The 18057-nt window shown below is 39.9% G+C and overlaps 2 protein-coding genes and 1 long non-coding RNA gene across 5 annotated transcripts; 2 read left to right on the plus strand and 1 right to left on the minus strand.

Moving 5' to 3' along the window:
- The first annotated feature begins 329 nt into the window (after window positions 1–329).
- On the plus strand, window positions 330–5039 carry LOC141782419 (ras-related protein Rab-33B). Of its 2 annotated transcripts, none has more exons than XM_074658781.1 (2): window positions 330–650; window positions 3716–5039. In XM_074658781.1, exons 1-2 carry the CDS (start codon window positions 393–395, stop codon window positions 4154–4156), a joined length of 699 nt encoding a protein of 232 aa, XP_074514882.1. In that variant the 5' UTR covers window positions 330–392; the 3' UTR covers window positions 4157–5039. The 2 variants fall into 2 exon arrangements, with proteins under 2 accessions (XP_074514882.1, XP_074514881.1); XM_074658780.1 differs by having other exon boundaries at window positions 333–650; window positions 3710–5039.
- A 634-nt stretch (window positions 5040–5673) lies between these two features.
- On the minus strand, window positions 5674–8118 carry LOC141782421 (uncharacterized). The gene is made up of 3 exons (XR_012597111.1): window positions 7799–8118; window positions 6030–6154; window positions 5674–5852 (listed from the first exon to the last, which is right to left on the minus strand). It is a non-coding gene; the product is annotated as an uncharacterized LOC141782421 (long non-coding RNA).
- katnal1 (katanin p60 subunit A-like 1) lies at window positions 6047–17290 on the plus strand. Of its 2 annotated transcripts, none has more exons than XM_074658782.1 (11): window positions 6047–6195; window positions 7255–7428; window positions 8824–8984; window positions 9940–10108; window positions 10237–10364; window positions 10476–10581; window positions 12809–12967; window positions 13090–13216; window positions 13553–13687; window positions 13830–13956; window positions 15872–17290. In XM_074658782.1, the coding sequence occupies exons 1-11, from the start codon at window positions 6190–6192 to the stop codon at window positions 16068–16070; spliced, it is 1491 nt and encodes a 496-aa protein (XP_074514883.1). In that variant the 5' UTR covers window positions 6047–6189; the 3' UTR covers window positions 16071–17290. The 2 variants fall into 2 exon arrangements, with proteins under 2 accessions (XP_074514883.1, XP_074514884.1); XM_074658783.1 differs by lacking the exon at window positions 6047–6195 and adding an exon at window positions 7589–7652 and having other exon boundaries at window positions 7317–7428.
- Window positions 17291–18057: the final 767 nt, after the last annotated feature.

Below are 18057 nucleotides of genomic sequence, written 5' to 3' on the forward strand. Positions count from 1 at the left end.
TTGAATGTTGAAGTTGTTTTGTCTAGTGTACCTAACGAGTTCGTCTATAAGCTCAACTACTTAGAAAATTGGTTTATAAACTATTGTTATTATGAACTGTAAATTGCATATATGAAAACAACCTCGAAACAGGGAAAAAAGAAAGTATAAAAAAAAGAATAAGGCAATTAATTTATTTCTACATTGTTTTACGCACTTGCTAATTTTTAATTTTTTGGTAAATTTATTCAAGAAAGGAAGGAATGAGGTGTGGAAACCAAGAATTTCCCCAATAAAATAGAAAAATGACCAACCATAGAAAAATCTCCTATTCTAGTTATGCTACCAACACATCCTCCTAATCTCGCGATGTTTCAGAGCCGATCACATCCCAGACCGCGAGAAGATGAGCAATGGCAATAGAAAACAAACCTGGGGACGAATTTGACACCGTTTTCGGTCAAAATGACTCCTTAGAGTTCTCTTCTCAACACGACCATGACACTGCACCAGCTCGGATATTCAAGATAATAGTCATAGGAGACTCAAATGTAGGAAAGACGTGTTTGACTTACCGGTTCTGCGGGGGCACTTTCCTGAAGAACCCGGAGGCGACGATCGGGGTCGATTTCAGAGAGAGGACGCTGCAGCTGGATGGGGAGACTATCAAGGTAAATAGAGGAAGAAGACCCACAAACATACAACATACACTTTAATGTCACACACACAGACATGCACAACTGTGTTTCCTATAAGATTAACGCAGCCATCTGCCTGAACTGCTGTTTATGACTGAACACAGCCTGACCTGGAGTCTGTTTTAGACAGTTAACAGGCTGTGAATGGGAGATGGCACCACTACAACACATATAAGGTATAGGCCTGACAGTCACCTGTCTTTGAAATGAGCAGCTGGCAGCCTATACCATCTTAACTTACACAATAATCGCAAGAAATGATGTACAGCAAAAGTGTCTACATCTCTGTGGACATTTTTACAATACCTATAAATAAGGTTTATCCCATTAATCTGCTAGTCAGACACATTGTTCCCTTATTTTCCCACAGCTTTTTTTTTAAATCAATGATATAAGAAGACATCAAGGTAATTTCCAGCCAACATTAATTTAATTATATATATATGTATATATATATAGGCTTATTTTTTAGTAAACACACAAGAACACTGTAAAAAATTTAATTAAAGCAGAATACACATTTTTTAAATATAACACATGAAATAAAATAAAACAAATGGGGTGTATTAATATAAGGTAGGCCTAACAGTCACCTCTTTGAAATGACCAGCTGGCGTCCTATACCATCTTAACTTACCCAATAACATACATAATGGCAAGAAAAGATGTACAGCAAAAGTGTCTACATCTCTGTGGGCATTTTACAATACCTATAAATAAGGTTTAGCCCATTAATCTGCTAGTCAGACACATTGTTCCCCTTATTTTCCCACAGCTTTTTTTTTTAATCAATGATATACTGTATAGAGGGAGCAGAAGACATCACAGGTAATTTCCAGCCAACATTAATTTAATTACACACACCTGTGCTTTTCCTACTGTGATTATACTTGTGTGGAAAAAGGTCTATCTCTTTCCTAAGCTCCACATCTCCAGGTTTTGATTTGTAAGATAAGATAAGATAAGATAAGATAAGATCAGATATTCCTTTATTAGTCCCGCAGTGGGGAAATTTGCAGTGAACAGCAGCAAAGGGGATAGTGCAAAAAACAAGATGCATCAGCTAACACAGTAAGAGCTAAACAAAGTGTAACAAAATATGAACCATTTAAATAGAAGGAAGTATAGAAAACAGGAGCAGTATATACAGTATTGACAATAAACAGACTATTAACAAAATTGCACAAGTGGAAAATGATATTGCACAGTGAGAATGAAATGAAATTCCACCTGAAAATATCAGGTTATTGTCAGTTATTGGTGTGTAAGTGTAAGTGGTCTACTGGGAGCAGTGCTGGTTGTGGTCTGCTGGGAGCAGTAGTTGTGTTACATTTTATACTGCCTTCAAGATTCTCTAGAATTAAACATTCATTGCCACCCTCTCGTCACACACGTTGCACCAGACAGCTTGTGACAGGTCATATTCTGTATTTTTCTTATTGTCAACAAATCCCATGAAAAGACCAACACCAACAATGAATTGGTCCCACTAACAAGTGTCCAAAAACTAATGTGAAATACATGAAATGTCATGTCTCTCTTTCTTTGATTACTGTGGAAATTCTGACTAAACATTTCATTGTATAATTTAATTATTGATATTGTTAGTCTGTCTGTATGTGTGTATATGTTTATATGTAAAATTCAATACAAAATATTGTTAAAAAAACAAAAAACAAGTGTCCAAAAACTAATAACAACACATGGAGCCACATTGTTGCACTGGGTGAGATTTTCCTTCACTACTACACTAGAGCTGACCCGAATGCTTCGAAGCTTCTACCGTTGCCATGGTATTCAACCTCCAAATCACTATTCGAATGCTTTGTTTTTTTTTGTTATATATATATATAAGTATGTAATAATAATTTAAAATCCCCAATTATCCCATGAAATGAGGAATAAGCCCACAACATTATTCATATTCAACATGAATTATTATTAGTTATTCTCAGATGTATATCGCTGTTTGTTGTGTGTAGAGGTGCGTGTGTGTACAGTAGTTTGGCAGTGGCACTGTCTCAGGTACTGAAACGGGGGAGATGGAGGCAGACAGAAGAACATGTCAGCCTGACTCGCCGCACGAAGCTTCAATTACCTTCAAATGTTTCTCACCAAAGCTTCGAACCCCAAATAATGGTATTCAGGACAGCCATACTACACACAGTGGTTTGTTTTGAATCAATCGCACATTAATCATACTCAATAATCTACCACATTTGTATTAATCTGTTGCTGAAAGTAGTCCCAAATACTCCAAGTACTCCTGTTTTACTCATGTTTGCTAAAAATCACAGTGCCCAGCTGTTTTAGGGAATTACTGAGCCTTTTTTTTTTTTTTAATGAAAATATATATTTGTTATTGTGACCAATTGTTAAAGATGTATATCTTCAGAACTAATTAGAAATAAATAAATAATCAGGACTAATACATTTGTAGGAGCTATTTATTTGATGTTAGTATTTAGTTGTTGTTTTACTAATAATAAATAGTATTGTTTGAGTTTATTCTAGATGTTTACTTTATTTAGACTTGATTTTTGATAGTGTTTTCTTTTGATAGTTATTTGTTTAGTTTAATTATTTTCTTGTTAGTTTTTTACGTAATTAGTATTTTGTTTTCTTTTGTTTATGAATTGGGTAAAACTGTGAGCACCCGCGGTTATATAGGTAGGTAGGCAGGTATAGGACCAGCATTCACCTGGGTGGGCTTATGGTTTTTACTAGAACAAGAGAGGCAGCGACATCCATGTTTTTTTTGTGCTTCGTTTGCTTGCGTTTTGGATAAATAAATCATCAAAAACACATACATTTTGCATGGACAATGGACTCTTTTGCCTGCGTAAACCACATACCCATGGTGCGTCAGTGGCCCTTTGTTTTAAGTTTGATTTAGATTTTTACGTCAAATGGCCACAACAACATTGTTGGCTTTAGTCTTTTCTGGTTGCCAATAAGAAAAATATAGAATTATTTAGTTTTATCCTTACAGTAGTATTTGGTCATATCAATATCTGTTTCTGCTGTGCCAGTTGCAGATCTGGGACACGGCAGGTCAGGAGCGTTTCAGGAAGAGCATGGTGGAGCACTACTACCGCAGCGTCCACGCCGTCATCTTCGTGTACGACGTGACCAGCCTCACCTCCTTCGAGAGCATTCCCGAGTGGATTGAGGAGTGCAGCCGACACTGTGTAGGGCCCCTGGTGCCCCGCATCATGGTGGGCAACAAGTGCGACCTGAGGGACCGCCGGGAGGTCCCCACCACGGCTGCGCAGTGTCTTGCCGACAGCTACAACTTCCCGCTGTTTGAGACATCAGCCAAGGAACCTTCTGAGAAGGAACACGTCGACGCTATCTTTCTGACTCTGGCTTATAGACTGAAGAGCCACAAACCCCTGAGACTGAAGCAGCCGAGTGAGAGCAGCATCAGGCAGCTGTGGGACCAGAGAGAGCAGGGAGCAGCAACTTGTCAATGCTGAGGTCACCTCCATCCTGTATGGATGTACTCAGAGTGTGCAGGTCATCACAGCCTTCAGGATCAATAACGGGGCTGAGGAAAGCAGCGTCTCTTCATAACGCTGAGACTGAATTCAGAAAAGCCTCTCATATGAACATGAGATAGAAAAGGAAGAAACGTATCATGGTTTTACACATTTCCCTGCCTGATGCAAGGTAAAGCTTGTGACAGTATGGGCCTATTAGTTTGCACAATATTAAATCAACATTTCAATGAAATGCATGAATGGAAATGGAGGTATGCTCAAACTGCACATAAAATCACTTTGAGTCAAAGAACAGAGCGTTGCAGAGTGCACTTTAATATGTATGCGAATCATATGCAATTAGTCGTCTAGTAGCACTACAACTGGCAATGCAGACAGTGAATTAAAGGACAAAATAGATTTCAGTTTGAGCAAAGGGACCAATAAGGTAAATTGAAACTGTGAAGAAAACCGTGCAATCATTTTCTTTTAAGTTATGTTTTTAAGTGATATTTCAGTTCTTAAAAAAAATAAATGCAGCATGAGTTTTGGTGCTGTTGGTGAATGTGTACTTCTCAAATATAAATATGAACATAACCAGCTTTGTGTCAGCTAATTGGCCTACACACAGTTCTTTGGAAATAATTCACCAGTGACAAAATGTAGCAGTCTTTTGGGACAAAATGCAAATCCACATAGTTGAGTGAACACATGCTCAGCTGTCTTCGAAATTTGTAATGCCGTAAAGTATTGATGACATAAAATCACAACTGATTTTTTGCATGTGTATAATAATGCAAACACTTTCCAACAGTAATGGAGATTTGTGACAATGTTAAACTGCAAATCAATAAAAGTGGTTTTACCAGTGTGATTTAAATTGTCTCTGGTGTGTGTTGGTGTGGTGACGCAGCCTCCATCTCAGGCTCTTCAAATCATAACAGATACTTCCATATAATGAAGGATAATATTATATATTATTTTGTTTCACTTTATTGTATTTGTATGGTGATAAAGCCTGAAAAACAGAAAAACATTCTTTATCCATCCATTCAGCCAACAGGAACAAGAAGTCCTTGAGGTGTTCATAAAACATGGAATTTGAACACCTGCAATGCCATTATAACCAGGTTAACTCCATCTGCTGATGAAAATCATGTGATATGATTGAAAGCTCCAGAACAGCCATTAATGTGATCTTGTTTCCTCAGCTTCATCCTAGTTTGCAATACACACACACACACACACTACTGCCCCCCACTATCTCTCTCTCTCTCTCTCACACACCACTGCCCCGCCGACACTGACTACCCCCCTCTCTCATACACTCTCAATACCACCCCCCTACTGTATACCTCTCTCTCCCTCTCGCTCTCCCTCTGGTACCTGATTTTTTGCACACCGGCAATATTTGCACTATCTGTTTATATCATGTTTATTTTTGTTTATAGCTTATTTTGTATATTTTAAATTGGTAGAATTTCTATTTTTTTTATTCTTATTTTATTCTAACATTTGTATCTACTCTTTTGTTATTATACTGCTTACTTGCACCAACAAAACCAAAGTAAATTCCTAGTGTATGCCTCTTACACCTGGCAATAAACACGATTCTGATATTTGACTGGATTTTAGTGACGACTAGTGGCCAACGTGTGCATAGCTCTAGCTCTGATGATGTGTTCGACAAATCCTGTAAACGAGCCAATCATCTAGTTCAACGTATGTGTCGCTGACTGTAAATGTTATTTATGACATATAAATGCACTTTCTGAAACAAGATATAAAAAATGTCCTACTGCGTCAATTTAACACATTTGATAGCGAGGTTTTGCAAGAGTAATGTCAACCTCGATCGCTAATCACTTACTAGGGTGTCATCTTTACCAGGCTTGCCACAAGTCCGTTAACGCAGCACGGTAATCGAGCCGCCTGTATTCGTCACACGGCGTCTCTCCGCGGCGTCATGGTAACACTCTCCTCAACACTGGACCTCTGATGAAAGAAAACGACACAAACAAGTGCTTTTAATGCAGGTATGAGGCTTATTTTCATGTTCTGTATGTAGTTAAAGAATATAACGGAGGTTGTTTTTGTCTACATGCATATTCAACACATACTGGAAGGGATTAAGTGGCTGTTTACGTTATTTAAGCTTTGTTTTCTGTCTGTGGCCTAGCAGCAAGCTAGCAGAAGCTAACAAGCAATGTGACAAGCTGTAGGCAAGACAAGAAGATAGTTTGATTTAAGGTGAACTGGCTGCTATAAAAAACAATCTGTTCATTTAAAATCACAGTCTCTGACAACAGCTAGCTCGACTGGCAGGTGTATGCTATCAGTGTTATAGCTGCTATCTGATAGGGGACTGACTTTAGAGCTGCACCATCCTGTAAATAAGTAGGATTTATTATGAGGACACCACTAGCTCGTTGATTTAAAACATTATAACTACCCAACATTAGCAAGACTCAGATCATTTGGAGCCAGTAGCCAAGTGTCCTGTTGTACTGCAGCACAGCCTGGCTCAGTAGTCTCTCTGTAAAACTTAAAACTAAACTTTATAGCCAAATCAAAATCTGCGCGAAGAACATTGGCCAACCTGTGGCAGCCTCCTTTCAAGCAGCTCACAACAAGAGCATGCTCAGACTGGCCAACAGCATCTCTTCTGATCCTTTACATGTTTTAAATGGGGAATATCAACTTCTGCCCTCCAAGAGGCGATTCAGAGTCCCTACATTTAACCTGCATCAGGCTAAAGAACAGGCTTTTGTCCATCAGTCCATCTTGTTGCTAAATAATAATTAATGTGCTGCTAAAGACATGTAAATCCAGAGGACAGAAGGTAATTTTGTAATGGGTTATTTATGAATAATTGTGATGTGCTTTGTTTTTTTGTCTGATTGCTCTTACTTGTCTGTCTGTTTATGGTAACAGTATGTCTATTGTATGTGTACTTTTTCTCACACTGCGCCGTCTATGGATGCAAAATGAATTTCAATGCAAACTGACAATAAAGTTGTATCGTATTAGCCAACTCATTGTTCCAATACTGAGTCAAAATACTTAACCTACTTGTCCCCTCCCTCACCATACAGCTGTTATTCAGCATGAATTTGGCTGAGATATGTGACAATGCCAAGAAGGGACGTGAGTATGCTCTGCTGGGTAACTATGACTCCTCCGTCGTGTACTACGAAGGCGTCATTCAACAGATCCACAAGCACTGCCAGTCCCTCAGAGACCCTGCACTTAAAGGCAAATGGCAACAGGTGAGTTCCCCCAAAACCCCCCCTGACCATACATACCATCCTTACACCAGTTATTAAACCATCAGTATAGGGGACGCCTGTGCTGTGACTGCAGTTCAGCACTACATATATTTAAAAAAAAAACATTTTGGATGACACACTTTCCATTGATGCCAACTAGGGTGACCAGATCCCAACAAACCAAACGTGGCACAAAGAAGGGGCACGTTACCAAAGGCTGAGAGGTAGTCTACAATTTTGACATAATGTCTGTCTAACTTAAATAATAAACATTTCTATTCTGCCCCTTATCTTGTAACATCTCTATGCTTTGCCCGAAAGCTTCCATAGTTCGGCACGTCTCTTTTTGAACATTTCTTGTGAGACTAACATGAACTATGTCGCTTCATGTCGTATTCCCCCCGTGTGAATTTGAAAAATAACTGGCAAATTTCACAAATAACTGAGAATCGCCTGCCTCCGGCTTATAAATACTTGTAAATAAGTAGTTTCACAGTCGTAATTGTAGCTGCTCTTCCTTTTCTTTGTGGTAATTTCCATCACATTCCGCCTAAATTTCCATAGCTTTGTGGTGATTTGGAATTTTCTCCTTTGGGCATAGTGTAGAAAAGACAGCGAAATGTTAACCTGCACTCGACCCACGTGCGCAGTTTGACAGCAAACACAGCCCCGTGAAGACAGCCTTCACTGCTGTCTTCACAGCCATTGGATAAAGTCTGTCCTGCAGTGGTTTGACTTTTGAAAACTAGAGCCAATGAGGGACATCATCTCAATATGTGGGACGTGGGACAAGGGATAAAAATGCTGTGCAGTCCCCGGTAAAGTGGGACACCTGGTCATCCTAATGCCAACAGTGATTTTATTTTATTTTTTCAGAAAAAAGACAAGGATTTTTCAATGTTGATGTCTCTGTTGACAGTGTTCTATACTTCCGTTATTGATCTGTTTGTTTTGTAATCCCAAGAACTAAAACATTGTGAAAGCATGCCATAATGTCAGTTGTGTAAGCAAACGTTAACTTTACCAAAGCTCAGCTCACTGGACTCCCAGTACCCTTTACGCAATGAGTTTAATTTACCTCCATTTAGTTGGCACCATAGACAGTCCATGGGTAGCTCTAACAGGTATATGGGGTCTTTTATTCTATTAGCCATTAGATTGGTAAAATGTAATTTGGTGACAGTTTGGTCCTAAGGTGTCTCTGGCTTCTTCTTTTCTCGGTTTTCTCTAGATGCTTTTGGTGACAAGTACTTTTTTGTATTTATAGGTTTGTTTTATTCATTGCTTATACTCTTAGCCTTGTGTTGTTTTACAGATACCACGTCAACTACTTTTAGTAGGATGTTCTGTGATGCAATGCTGATACAATACTGTCCTTCTTCTGTTTGTGCCCAGGTCAGGCAGGAACTGACCGAGGAGTATGAGCAGGTGAAAGGCATCATGGGAACTCTGGAGAGCTTCAAGTCAGAGAGGCCAGTTGACATTCTTGCCCCTCAGTCTGAGGAGAGGCCCGTGGATCCAGCAGTGTGGCCCCCTCCCACCCCTGCAGAACACAGGTGTGTGTGTGTAGAGGTTACATCTTTGACCCAAAGCCATTGTGTGCTTCATGCAGGGTCCACTGCAACAAAATCAAACTTCATGGATCTTTTTTCTACTACTATCAGTTGAAGCATATAAACATATAGGTGAAGTTTTTAATGTGTGTGCTAGAAAAAACTAAAATTGGGGTATAGAGGTTTTAGTGTAAAAACACAAGATAGCATTTATTTAGTGTCACACTGTGTTCTTGAAGAGATTGGGTTATATTTACCAGCCTGTCTGTACTCCAAACTCACAAATATTAAAATACATGCCCAATGTCTGGCCCCCACTTATTCCTATATTTACTTTATAAATAAACTTCAAATGAAAGAGCATTTTATTGTCGCATACAGTACATTAGAAAGCCTTCGACTGAGGATCATTTCAATCAGTCTCCAAGAAACACACCCATTAATTCTATATAATAACATGCCCTGAAAACTGAAAAAAACAACAACTACACACTGCTGTCTGGTTGCCAGTTCTTATTTCATGCTATGTAGAATAAAAGAACTGGGAACAAGATGGCAGTATGTGGGTATTTTGGTTTCTTTATTTCAGCCACCTGCTCAGGTGCTGATCCAGGCAACGTCTTTACTTTCTGGAAGAACTGATTGTTGTTGATACTACCCTGAATGTCTGTAGAACAAAATGCCTCTATAAGGAAGCACTTTGAACTACAAGGAGACATATTTTGCATTTCTGTTTAGCCATTTTTGTTTTTCTTAACCGTATGGTCATTAAAGTGGACATATCAAGCGTTTACCTCTATAGAGACCTAGTGGAGCTGGTTGTGTGGGGACATTGGCATGCTATGTTATTACCACTATTCCCTCATTGCAAATTATCTTTGATGTTTCTGTCTGCACGTGTGTCCTACTGTTACTCATGTGTATAGTATTATTCCTGTCTGTGTGTGTGTCTCTGTAGGAATCCTATTGCAGTGAAGCGCCCCCCCAGTGCGGCGAAGCAGCAGAGGAAGGAATCCCCTGGTCTGCACCATCGAGGGGCAGGGGTAGGAGGCCGCGGTCAGGCCAACCCTAAACCAGACCGGCCGGGTTACAGAGACGCCCGAGGCACAAAGGCCAAAGACGATAAGGTCAGACTACAGCAGTTGATTGGTGGTTGAATGGATTGATGGATGGATGAGGGAGGTCCCCAAGAAATGAGTCAATCTGTCCTTTTTTTTTTTTTTTTTTATAAATCTTATTTTTTTTTCTTCATCAGGGGAAGAAAGTGGCTGGAGATTGCCCAGGGGATGTAGAGCAGAAGAAGTTTGACGGCACGGGATATGACAGCGACCTGGTGGACTCACTGGAGAGAGATATTGTGTCTCGTAACCCTAACGTACACTGGTATGGTAGCATACATAGTTTCTTATACACTTCTTTATACGTTTTGCTGTGGGGGAAGTTTTTTTGTTTTTTTTTTCACACTGCTGACTGAGTTCTCTGGATGAACTTTAGGGAAGACATTGCTGACCTGGAAGATGCCAAGAAGCTGCTGAGAGAAGCGGTGGTGTTGCCCATGTGGATGCCCGACTTCTTTAAGGGAATTCGTCGCCCCTGGAAGGTACACACACACACAAATGTGTTCGCTTACGTACTCTGAGCTGTATGCAATTCTTTAGTGTGCTTTTTAAAAAAATACTTGAGAAATCAATAGAGACACATTACTCAGCAGTGAGAAGCTCACATTGTTCTGCGCTCGGACTTGAAATTAATTCTGAATCTGCTTCGATGATTGCCTTTTTACATGCAGCCATATTGGCTTAACTCTTTGAAAATGGCAATGCCAGTTGCCAGGACCTTCACTCTAGCTTTAAAACTGAGCCCGCTACAACCACCGAAAGACCAAATAGCGTTAATGTGTTTTTTGAAATGTGAAATTAGTGACTTTAAAACTAATTATTGCGTTAACTTTGACAGCACTACTTGCAGTAAAATACTGTAACACACCCACCATTTTTAGAGTCCTGCAGCTGAACAAAAGCTAAATACAAAGTTGGAGTGTAAAGTCAACATTAACTGCAATGTTGTAACAAAAAATATAAAAAACTAACTTAAAAAAAAAGACACCTATAAGAGACTGTTTAATTAAAAAGGGGAAAGTAATGTATGCGATCACACGTGAACTAGCTAATACAGTATACTGTGTGACGTGTCCGTTTCCCCATTAATAATTTAACGATCATTTATTGACCACGTCTGCTCTACGTTGATGTTTCTTTACTAAGGTGAGGTTGGCTATATAACACATAATATATACGTAAGTATAAGTCATAAAATATAAAAACATAATTTTAACGGCAATTCCAGGAGAACGCAACATAAAATCACAGTTGTGCCCTCGTCTAATCCAAATACTGTTTTTTGCACTTCTTTTTTATTTATTCATCACACACAGTTACACTTGTTTTAAGGTATATTCTTTTCTTTTCACGTCTGTTCCAAACATTGCTAAAAGATACTTCCTTATTGGTAATAGTGATGTTCACATAAACATGAGCAGCACACAGCACATCAAATATCTCACCTCTCATATAAAAGATATCCTCTGGCTCTGCTATGACAACAATAAATAATGAATGAATTACACCTGCTCAGGGAGATACATTTTAAAATTGATCTTAACTCTACGTTGTAACTAACTTGTATGGTGCAACCTGTTTTTACAAAGCTATAGTATAACTCCCGCACTACGCTCAAACTAAGCTCCGTTTCAATCTGGTACGACAGCCTGCTGTTATTTCGCTCAGATATGAGCACACCTTTAATGTGAACCCTTACATGTGTTTGCATCACTGACATACTGCCTCTCAGTATCTACGTGACTGTGGTAGTTGTCTACCGTCTCGGCCTCTGTTGAACTTCATCATGTGAGGCCTCTTCCCCCTCAGGCCCGCCATGTGAGGGTCAATACTTAATCGTTTTTTACAGCAGCACAGTGCTTTTCATTTGTCTGATATATGCATGCATAATTGAACTCTTTACTTAGTCAGAGCCCTTTTTTCAGATAACTGAAAGCGCAGTAAAATTAAGGATTAATACATTAGTTATAGAAAAATGTTCATGATTGTTTTATTGGCACACAGGTAGGCCGAAGGTCGTTGGTATTTATTACACGGCTTTGTTGAATACTTCGTTTTGATTGGTCAATCACGACGTTGTAAGGTCTTTTCTTTCTTTATAGCAGATCGCTGCTATGTATAAAAGGCCGTTGCTATGGACGCAGTTTTGATGTCGGACTCTGGAGGACCATTTTTGTGTAAAATTATTGATTTCTTAAGTAAATAGCCGTGTAATAGATGGGGTAATGTACAGATAGCGGTTGTGAAATAAACCCCTTCAGGGCGTCGGGGTCCTGCATCACCCTGTCGGGGTTTATTTTGCAACAATGACTGGCTCGCTGTACATACATTGCACCGTTACTGCAGATGAGCCATCCCACTCACACCTGCTCCTACTGAGATTCTGATCAATCCCGCCTGCATCAGTGTTTTATATTGAAAATCTGTCTGCCCCATCCTGCAGGGAAAATAACACACATTAGCCTGTGTAGATTCTGAGGCAGCAGGAGCTACAATTACATAAAAATGTTACGGATTGTGTCACTGGTCCTTTTGTGGTTTATGTAATCTCCATAGCAACAGATGCAAACCAGATGCAGAAATGTCAAACATCAGAGCAGCAGTAATATACCTGATGTTTACTGAAGAGATTTGCATCAGTGTGCTGTCTGTGCACATGTGTTTTTTTATGTGTCTTGAGTTTCAACAGTGTGTAACATGTTGTTTTAGGGCGTGCTAATGGTCGGCCCTCCCGGGACGGGGAAAACCATGTTAGCCAAAGCTGTGGCCACAGAATGTGGGACTACTTTCTTCAACGTGTCCTCCTCCACCCTCACCTCCAAATACAGGGGCGAGTCAGAAAAACTTGTTCGTCTGCTGTTCGAAATGGTAAGTTTGTGTACATGTATTTGGCCTGCTGAGCCTAAATCTCACAATAACCAAAACTGAAGATCAAAATATTTTTGTTGTATGGCAGAGAAAAAGTCTCTTAAACTATTTTCTTCTCTTAGGCCCGGTTTTATGCACCAACAACCATCTTCATAGACGAGGTCGACTCCATCTGTGGCAGAAGAGGAACATCTGACGAACATGAAGCCAGCCGCAGGGTCAAATCAGAACTTCTGGTTCAGATGGATGGTGAGTGGAATAGAGAAGTGAGAAGGTGCAGCTATGAGGGGGGTTTGTAATAGGAATGCTTGTGGAGTTCATTCAAGAAAAATTACAATCAAAAGCATGAATAATACCAGTTTTTCTTATAGTATTTGGCACATTTTGATATCAAAACTCATGATTGGGATAAAATCTACCTTGTTACTGAATGTGATCAACATAAGTAGAGCTGTATAAAGCCCAGTATTAAACTAAAACAAATTCAGTAATGTAAATAGATTCCAAGATCATATGTCACATGAATGGTGCAGTAATGTGCGTTTTCTAGTTTAATTGTGGTGTTTGTGTGTGTTTTGCGACCAGGCGTTGGGGGAGCTCTGGATAACGATGACCCCTCTAAGATGGTGATGGTCCTCGCCGCCACCAACTTTCCCTGGGACATCGACGAGGCGTTACGACGACGGCTGGAGAAGCGGATCTACATCGCCCTGCCTACAGGTGACCTCATCACCAACAGGCTAACTGCACAACAAACTAGAGCGGTGGTCACTGTAGTAGTCGGACCGAGGCTGCACACAACATTCCTAAAATCTGATTAAAACCGTTTTGTGTATTTGTCTGTGTGTGTGTGTGTGTTTAGCTGTAGGTCGGGTGGAGCTTCTAAAGATCAACCTGAGGGAGGTGGACGTTGCTGATGATGTGGATCTTGACCTCATTGCTGAGAAGATTGAGGGCTACTCTGGAGCAGACATCACCAACGTTTGCAGGTGTGTGTGTGTGTGTGTGTGTGTGTGTGTGTGTGTGTGGTAGTGCATGCACTTGTGCGAAATTACAAAAATCGAGAAATTGATAATCAGTTCATTCCCTTCACCTCCTAATAAAAATGCACTCATAAAGACAGACTTAGGACCAGTGGGTAACCTCTGGGTGTGAAAAGTGAAGCCAATGCCAATGCAAGGTCTGATGAGAAAATGAGCCTACTTCTCACTTGATTTATTACCTCAGTAAACATTGTAAACATGAATTTATGGTCTTAATCGCTAGTTTCGAGTCTTCTTCAATACAGTATGATGTTCATTTAGTAAATTATGGTCACATTTAGAGTCAAATAGACCATAAAGCAGGGGATGCTTTAGTGCGTGGCTACCTTGTGATTGACAGGTCGCTACCACAGCGTTGTCCGGTCTGGGAGTTGTCCATGTTTTGGACGGTTGGTTCCAAATGGCTCTAGAGAGGGCCATTCGTGTTCTTGCGCCGGCCACCGTAGATCTCCAACACTCTTGGCACAAGGGAGAGGCTTCAGTTTGGTTGGAATCTCCTCACCTCACCGCTAGATAGACGAGTGGTTCCCAGCCTTTTTACCTTAGGGGACCCCTTTTCTATCATTGAGTAATCTGACGACCCCTGACTAAGTGACATACTTTATGGGTATTTCATATTATATGCATAACAATAACAGTACAGAACAACTGATAAACTGTCAAATTAACCCTAATAATGAACGCATTAACTGCAGGACGTTTGTAAAACGAGCTATTTGGATGAATTTTGAGCAGATTATTTCCTGTGAATATTGCATCAGAGATGAGTTTTGGTTGTTTGGCTCTTTGGTTGTTATAACTGCATACTTTTCTAATGCAGGTCGAGGCTGTTTAACAGAGAGGGAAGCCCTTTGTGAATATAGTTTGTGTTCAGATCTTCACTGTGCCCTTATCCTGTGAGATTTTGTTTTTATCTTAAATAATAATCCAAACTAAAAAAATAACAATTTCATTTAGTTTTCTTCACAGAATCAAACGAAATGCTGAGATATAGGCCAACTGTATATTTTTAAAAAACGTTGTCTTACACCCCTGGAAATCAAGAGGGCCACGCAACCTCCTGTGAAGCTTTGGTGACCCCTAGTGGGGGTCGCGACCCCCGAGGTTGGGAACCAGTGGCCTAGAATATAGATGCAATGTCAAGACTTGACGGCAATGGTTACGCAGACTGTATTCAAACAGTTTACACAACAGCCATTTCGATTTTGACATTACAAGAGCAACCATAGACGGTGTGTGTTTTGTGCGTGCGAGACAGAGACAGATTACTTTTCTTTATGAGCAAGTTATTGTCTATTACTAACCAGCTCTGACTGATATTGATTTTATTATTACACTATTGAATCGATCACAAAAGACCGATTGGTCTTTAAAACAGTGATGATTATTGATATATATGTAGCTTCCTCATTACTATGTGACCTAAATATAAAAAGATAACGCCAATGATTATTTTAAAGTATGCAATGATTATTGGAATATGTTTATATTATTTCTACTGGTTGCTTCAGTTGAACACTTTTACCCCGCCACGCTGTCCTTGGTGTGGTCTTTTCTACCATGGATATACTTGCAATGACAGGTATTTTATAATGCCTAAGTTGTCTCTGCTCATCTCCAGCTTGCATTGTTATGTTGACCTTGGATGTGTGTGTGTGAGCATCATCCACACACAGCCTGTAGCCTGCAGCATTGCAGCCAGTTGTTGCTTAGTGATCACAGCGTAGACTCCATCCATTTGGCAGGAGTAAGATTAATAATGTTCAAATGTTTTAGGGAGCATATTTATAAAAAAAAGTTATGTATATATGTGTTTAAACACCCCTGTCCCTCTCTGCTCCTGTCTTTACATGCACATCAGAGATGCGTCCATGATGGCAATGCGTCGTCGGATCCAAGGCTTGAGCCCCGAGGAGATCCGAGCTCTGTCGAAAGACGAGCTGCAGATGCCCGTGACCATGGAGGACTTCACCCTCACACTGAAGAAGATCTCAAAGTCTGTCTCCGCCGCCGACCTGGAGAAATACGTAGCCTGGATGTCTGAGTTTGGGTCAGTATAGAGAACGGTACCGTTTAGACCCAGAGGGACCAGAACCTTGAAAGGAGGACTTTTGAAAAATGATGAAAGCCTTGAAGACGAGAGACTCGGGAGTGTGTGTCACGGAGCGGAGTGAACTCAAGTGTGTGAACCAGGCAGCACATCAGGGATCAAGATTATACAGGAGCTCAAGTTCGCATCAGAGGACCAGTGCCTTTGAGAGAGCATGATGAGAACTTTCAGTGGCTTCACTCCTGCCCTTTCACATACCCTCCCCTCGCTGTTGCTTCCACACAATTGTCCGTGTAGAGACTCTCAGCTGTTGACTGACTTAAGTGACCTGAGGAAGAAAGGGGAACTTTTAATGTAGAAAGTAGCCTAGTACACACCGGTAGACCAGGGAATGCACAGTTTTACTTGCATGTTCGTCCTCGTGCAAGAACATTTTCATAACATTTTGGTATTCTTATGTTCGTGCTAGAGGTCCAAGGCAAATTCACCAAACAAACTTTGCTCGTAAATTGCCCGTTTCAACCTGATGAGTTGCAACTGTTTACAAGTAGGTGAGCGTTCATTAGATTTGATCATTTTGGATAATCAACGCCTCTAAAATTGCTATAAAATTGTCCTTGTTTTTCTCCATTTGTGGGCAAGTTTCATTCAAAAATGTAACCAAAGAGTAAAAATAAGAATTTCACACCGCCGAGCTTCACATCCTGCCGTCAGAAATCAGCAGTCGAAACCATAACAAGTTTAAGGAGTCGAAGTAGTCGTATTAGGAGCCCTGAAATAATCTTAATTAACCAGAGGCAGTGAGAGAATTTTCCTAAAAAATGACTGAATTATTTAAGTTGACATGCCAAAATATGCCCATAAAACCTACAAAACATGTTATCAAATCTCTCAGTAAATTGGCAAGCCGTGATAATGATTATAATCATTCAGATTAAAGCATCAAAATTCAGATGTGATTCTTGCACGGGGCACTTCGTCATAAAGAACTGTATGTTTGAGCACTTTTAATGTATTTCCTTCAGGAGCCCATGTACTTACTACTGACTGAACACACTTGAAGAACCACAATGTCTCTGTGTTATATAGTGTCTGGTTATTATGTGTTTGTATTTTGTTGTTGTTGTTGGTTTTTGATTTTAGTGCTGTTGAGACAAACAAATGTAGTCATGCTAAAAGAACATGGCCACTAGACCCAGGATTGTTCATTAAAGGATTCAGTTAAACCTCGCCTACGTAATGGTCCCTGTATTTTATGAAACTGTTAAATTGATCACCCAAAAGCGAGTCAGGTTCCCAACTCAAGGCCCCTTTTTCCAGAGCTTTCAACCGTATCACTCTGTCTTCATCAGCAGATTGAGTTTGCTCTGTTGTCATGTTGACATTCAAGCTGAGAATGAACTCATTAACCCAGCATGAACAGAACAAAATCTTAAAATTGCTTCGGATGACATCATAACTGCTACATCTCCATGACAACTGAGCAGACTCCATGAAGCCTATGTGACGAGGTTAAAAACTCAGGAAAAAGCTTGTAAATTGACCTTGAGTTGTGATTATCTTGTGAAATTATTGAAATGTTATTTTTGATATATTGTATTAAACCTCTGATGTGAGCTACAAGACATTGAAATACTTGATAGTCACAAAATAATCGGTTCTTGACAGTATGATCAGTATTCATGAAGTAATTTAGAGACTCGCTCATGTTTTTGGATCTGTAGCAGAGCTGTGTAGCAGAAATGTCTAGATTTGCCTGTGTATGTTTGGAAAAGATAGAAACAGCATCACATGTACATCAGCCTGTTGTATCATCCTGACTGTACATACCGGCTGTTCATGTTGTCAGAATACACTGCACCCTTTGCCGTTCTTCATGGATGTCGTCATAGTTCATTTATTGTTCTTTGTTTCTTCTGTAGTTCTCAAACGCTTTTTTTTTCCCCAGGTCAACAGAAGTGCATTTGACATTTGAAATGTTTTCTCCTGCTTATTAC

The sequence above is a fragment of the Sebastes fasciatus genome, chromosome 14 (assembly GCF_043250625.1).
Source record: "Sebastes fasciatus isolate fSebFas1 chromosome 14, fSebFas1.pri, whole genome shotgun sequence".
Lineage (NCBI taxonomy): Eukaryota > Metazoa > Chordata > Actinopteri > Perciformes > Sebastidae > Sebastes > Sebastes fasciatus.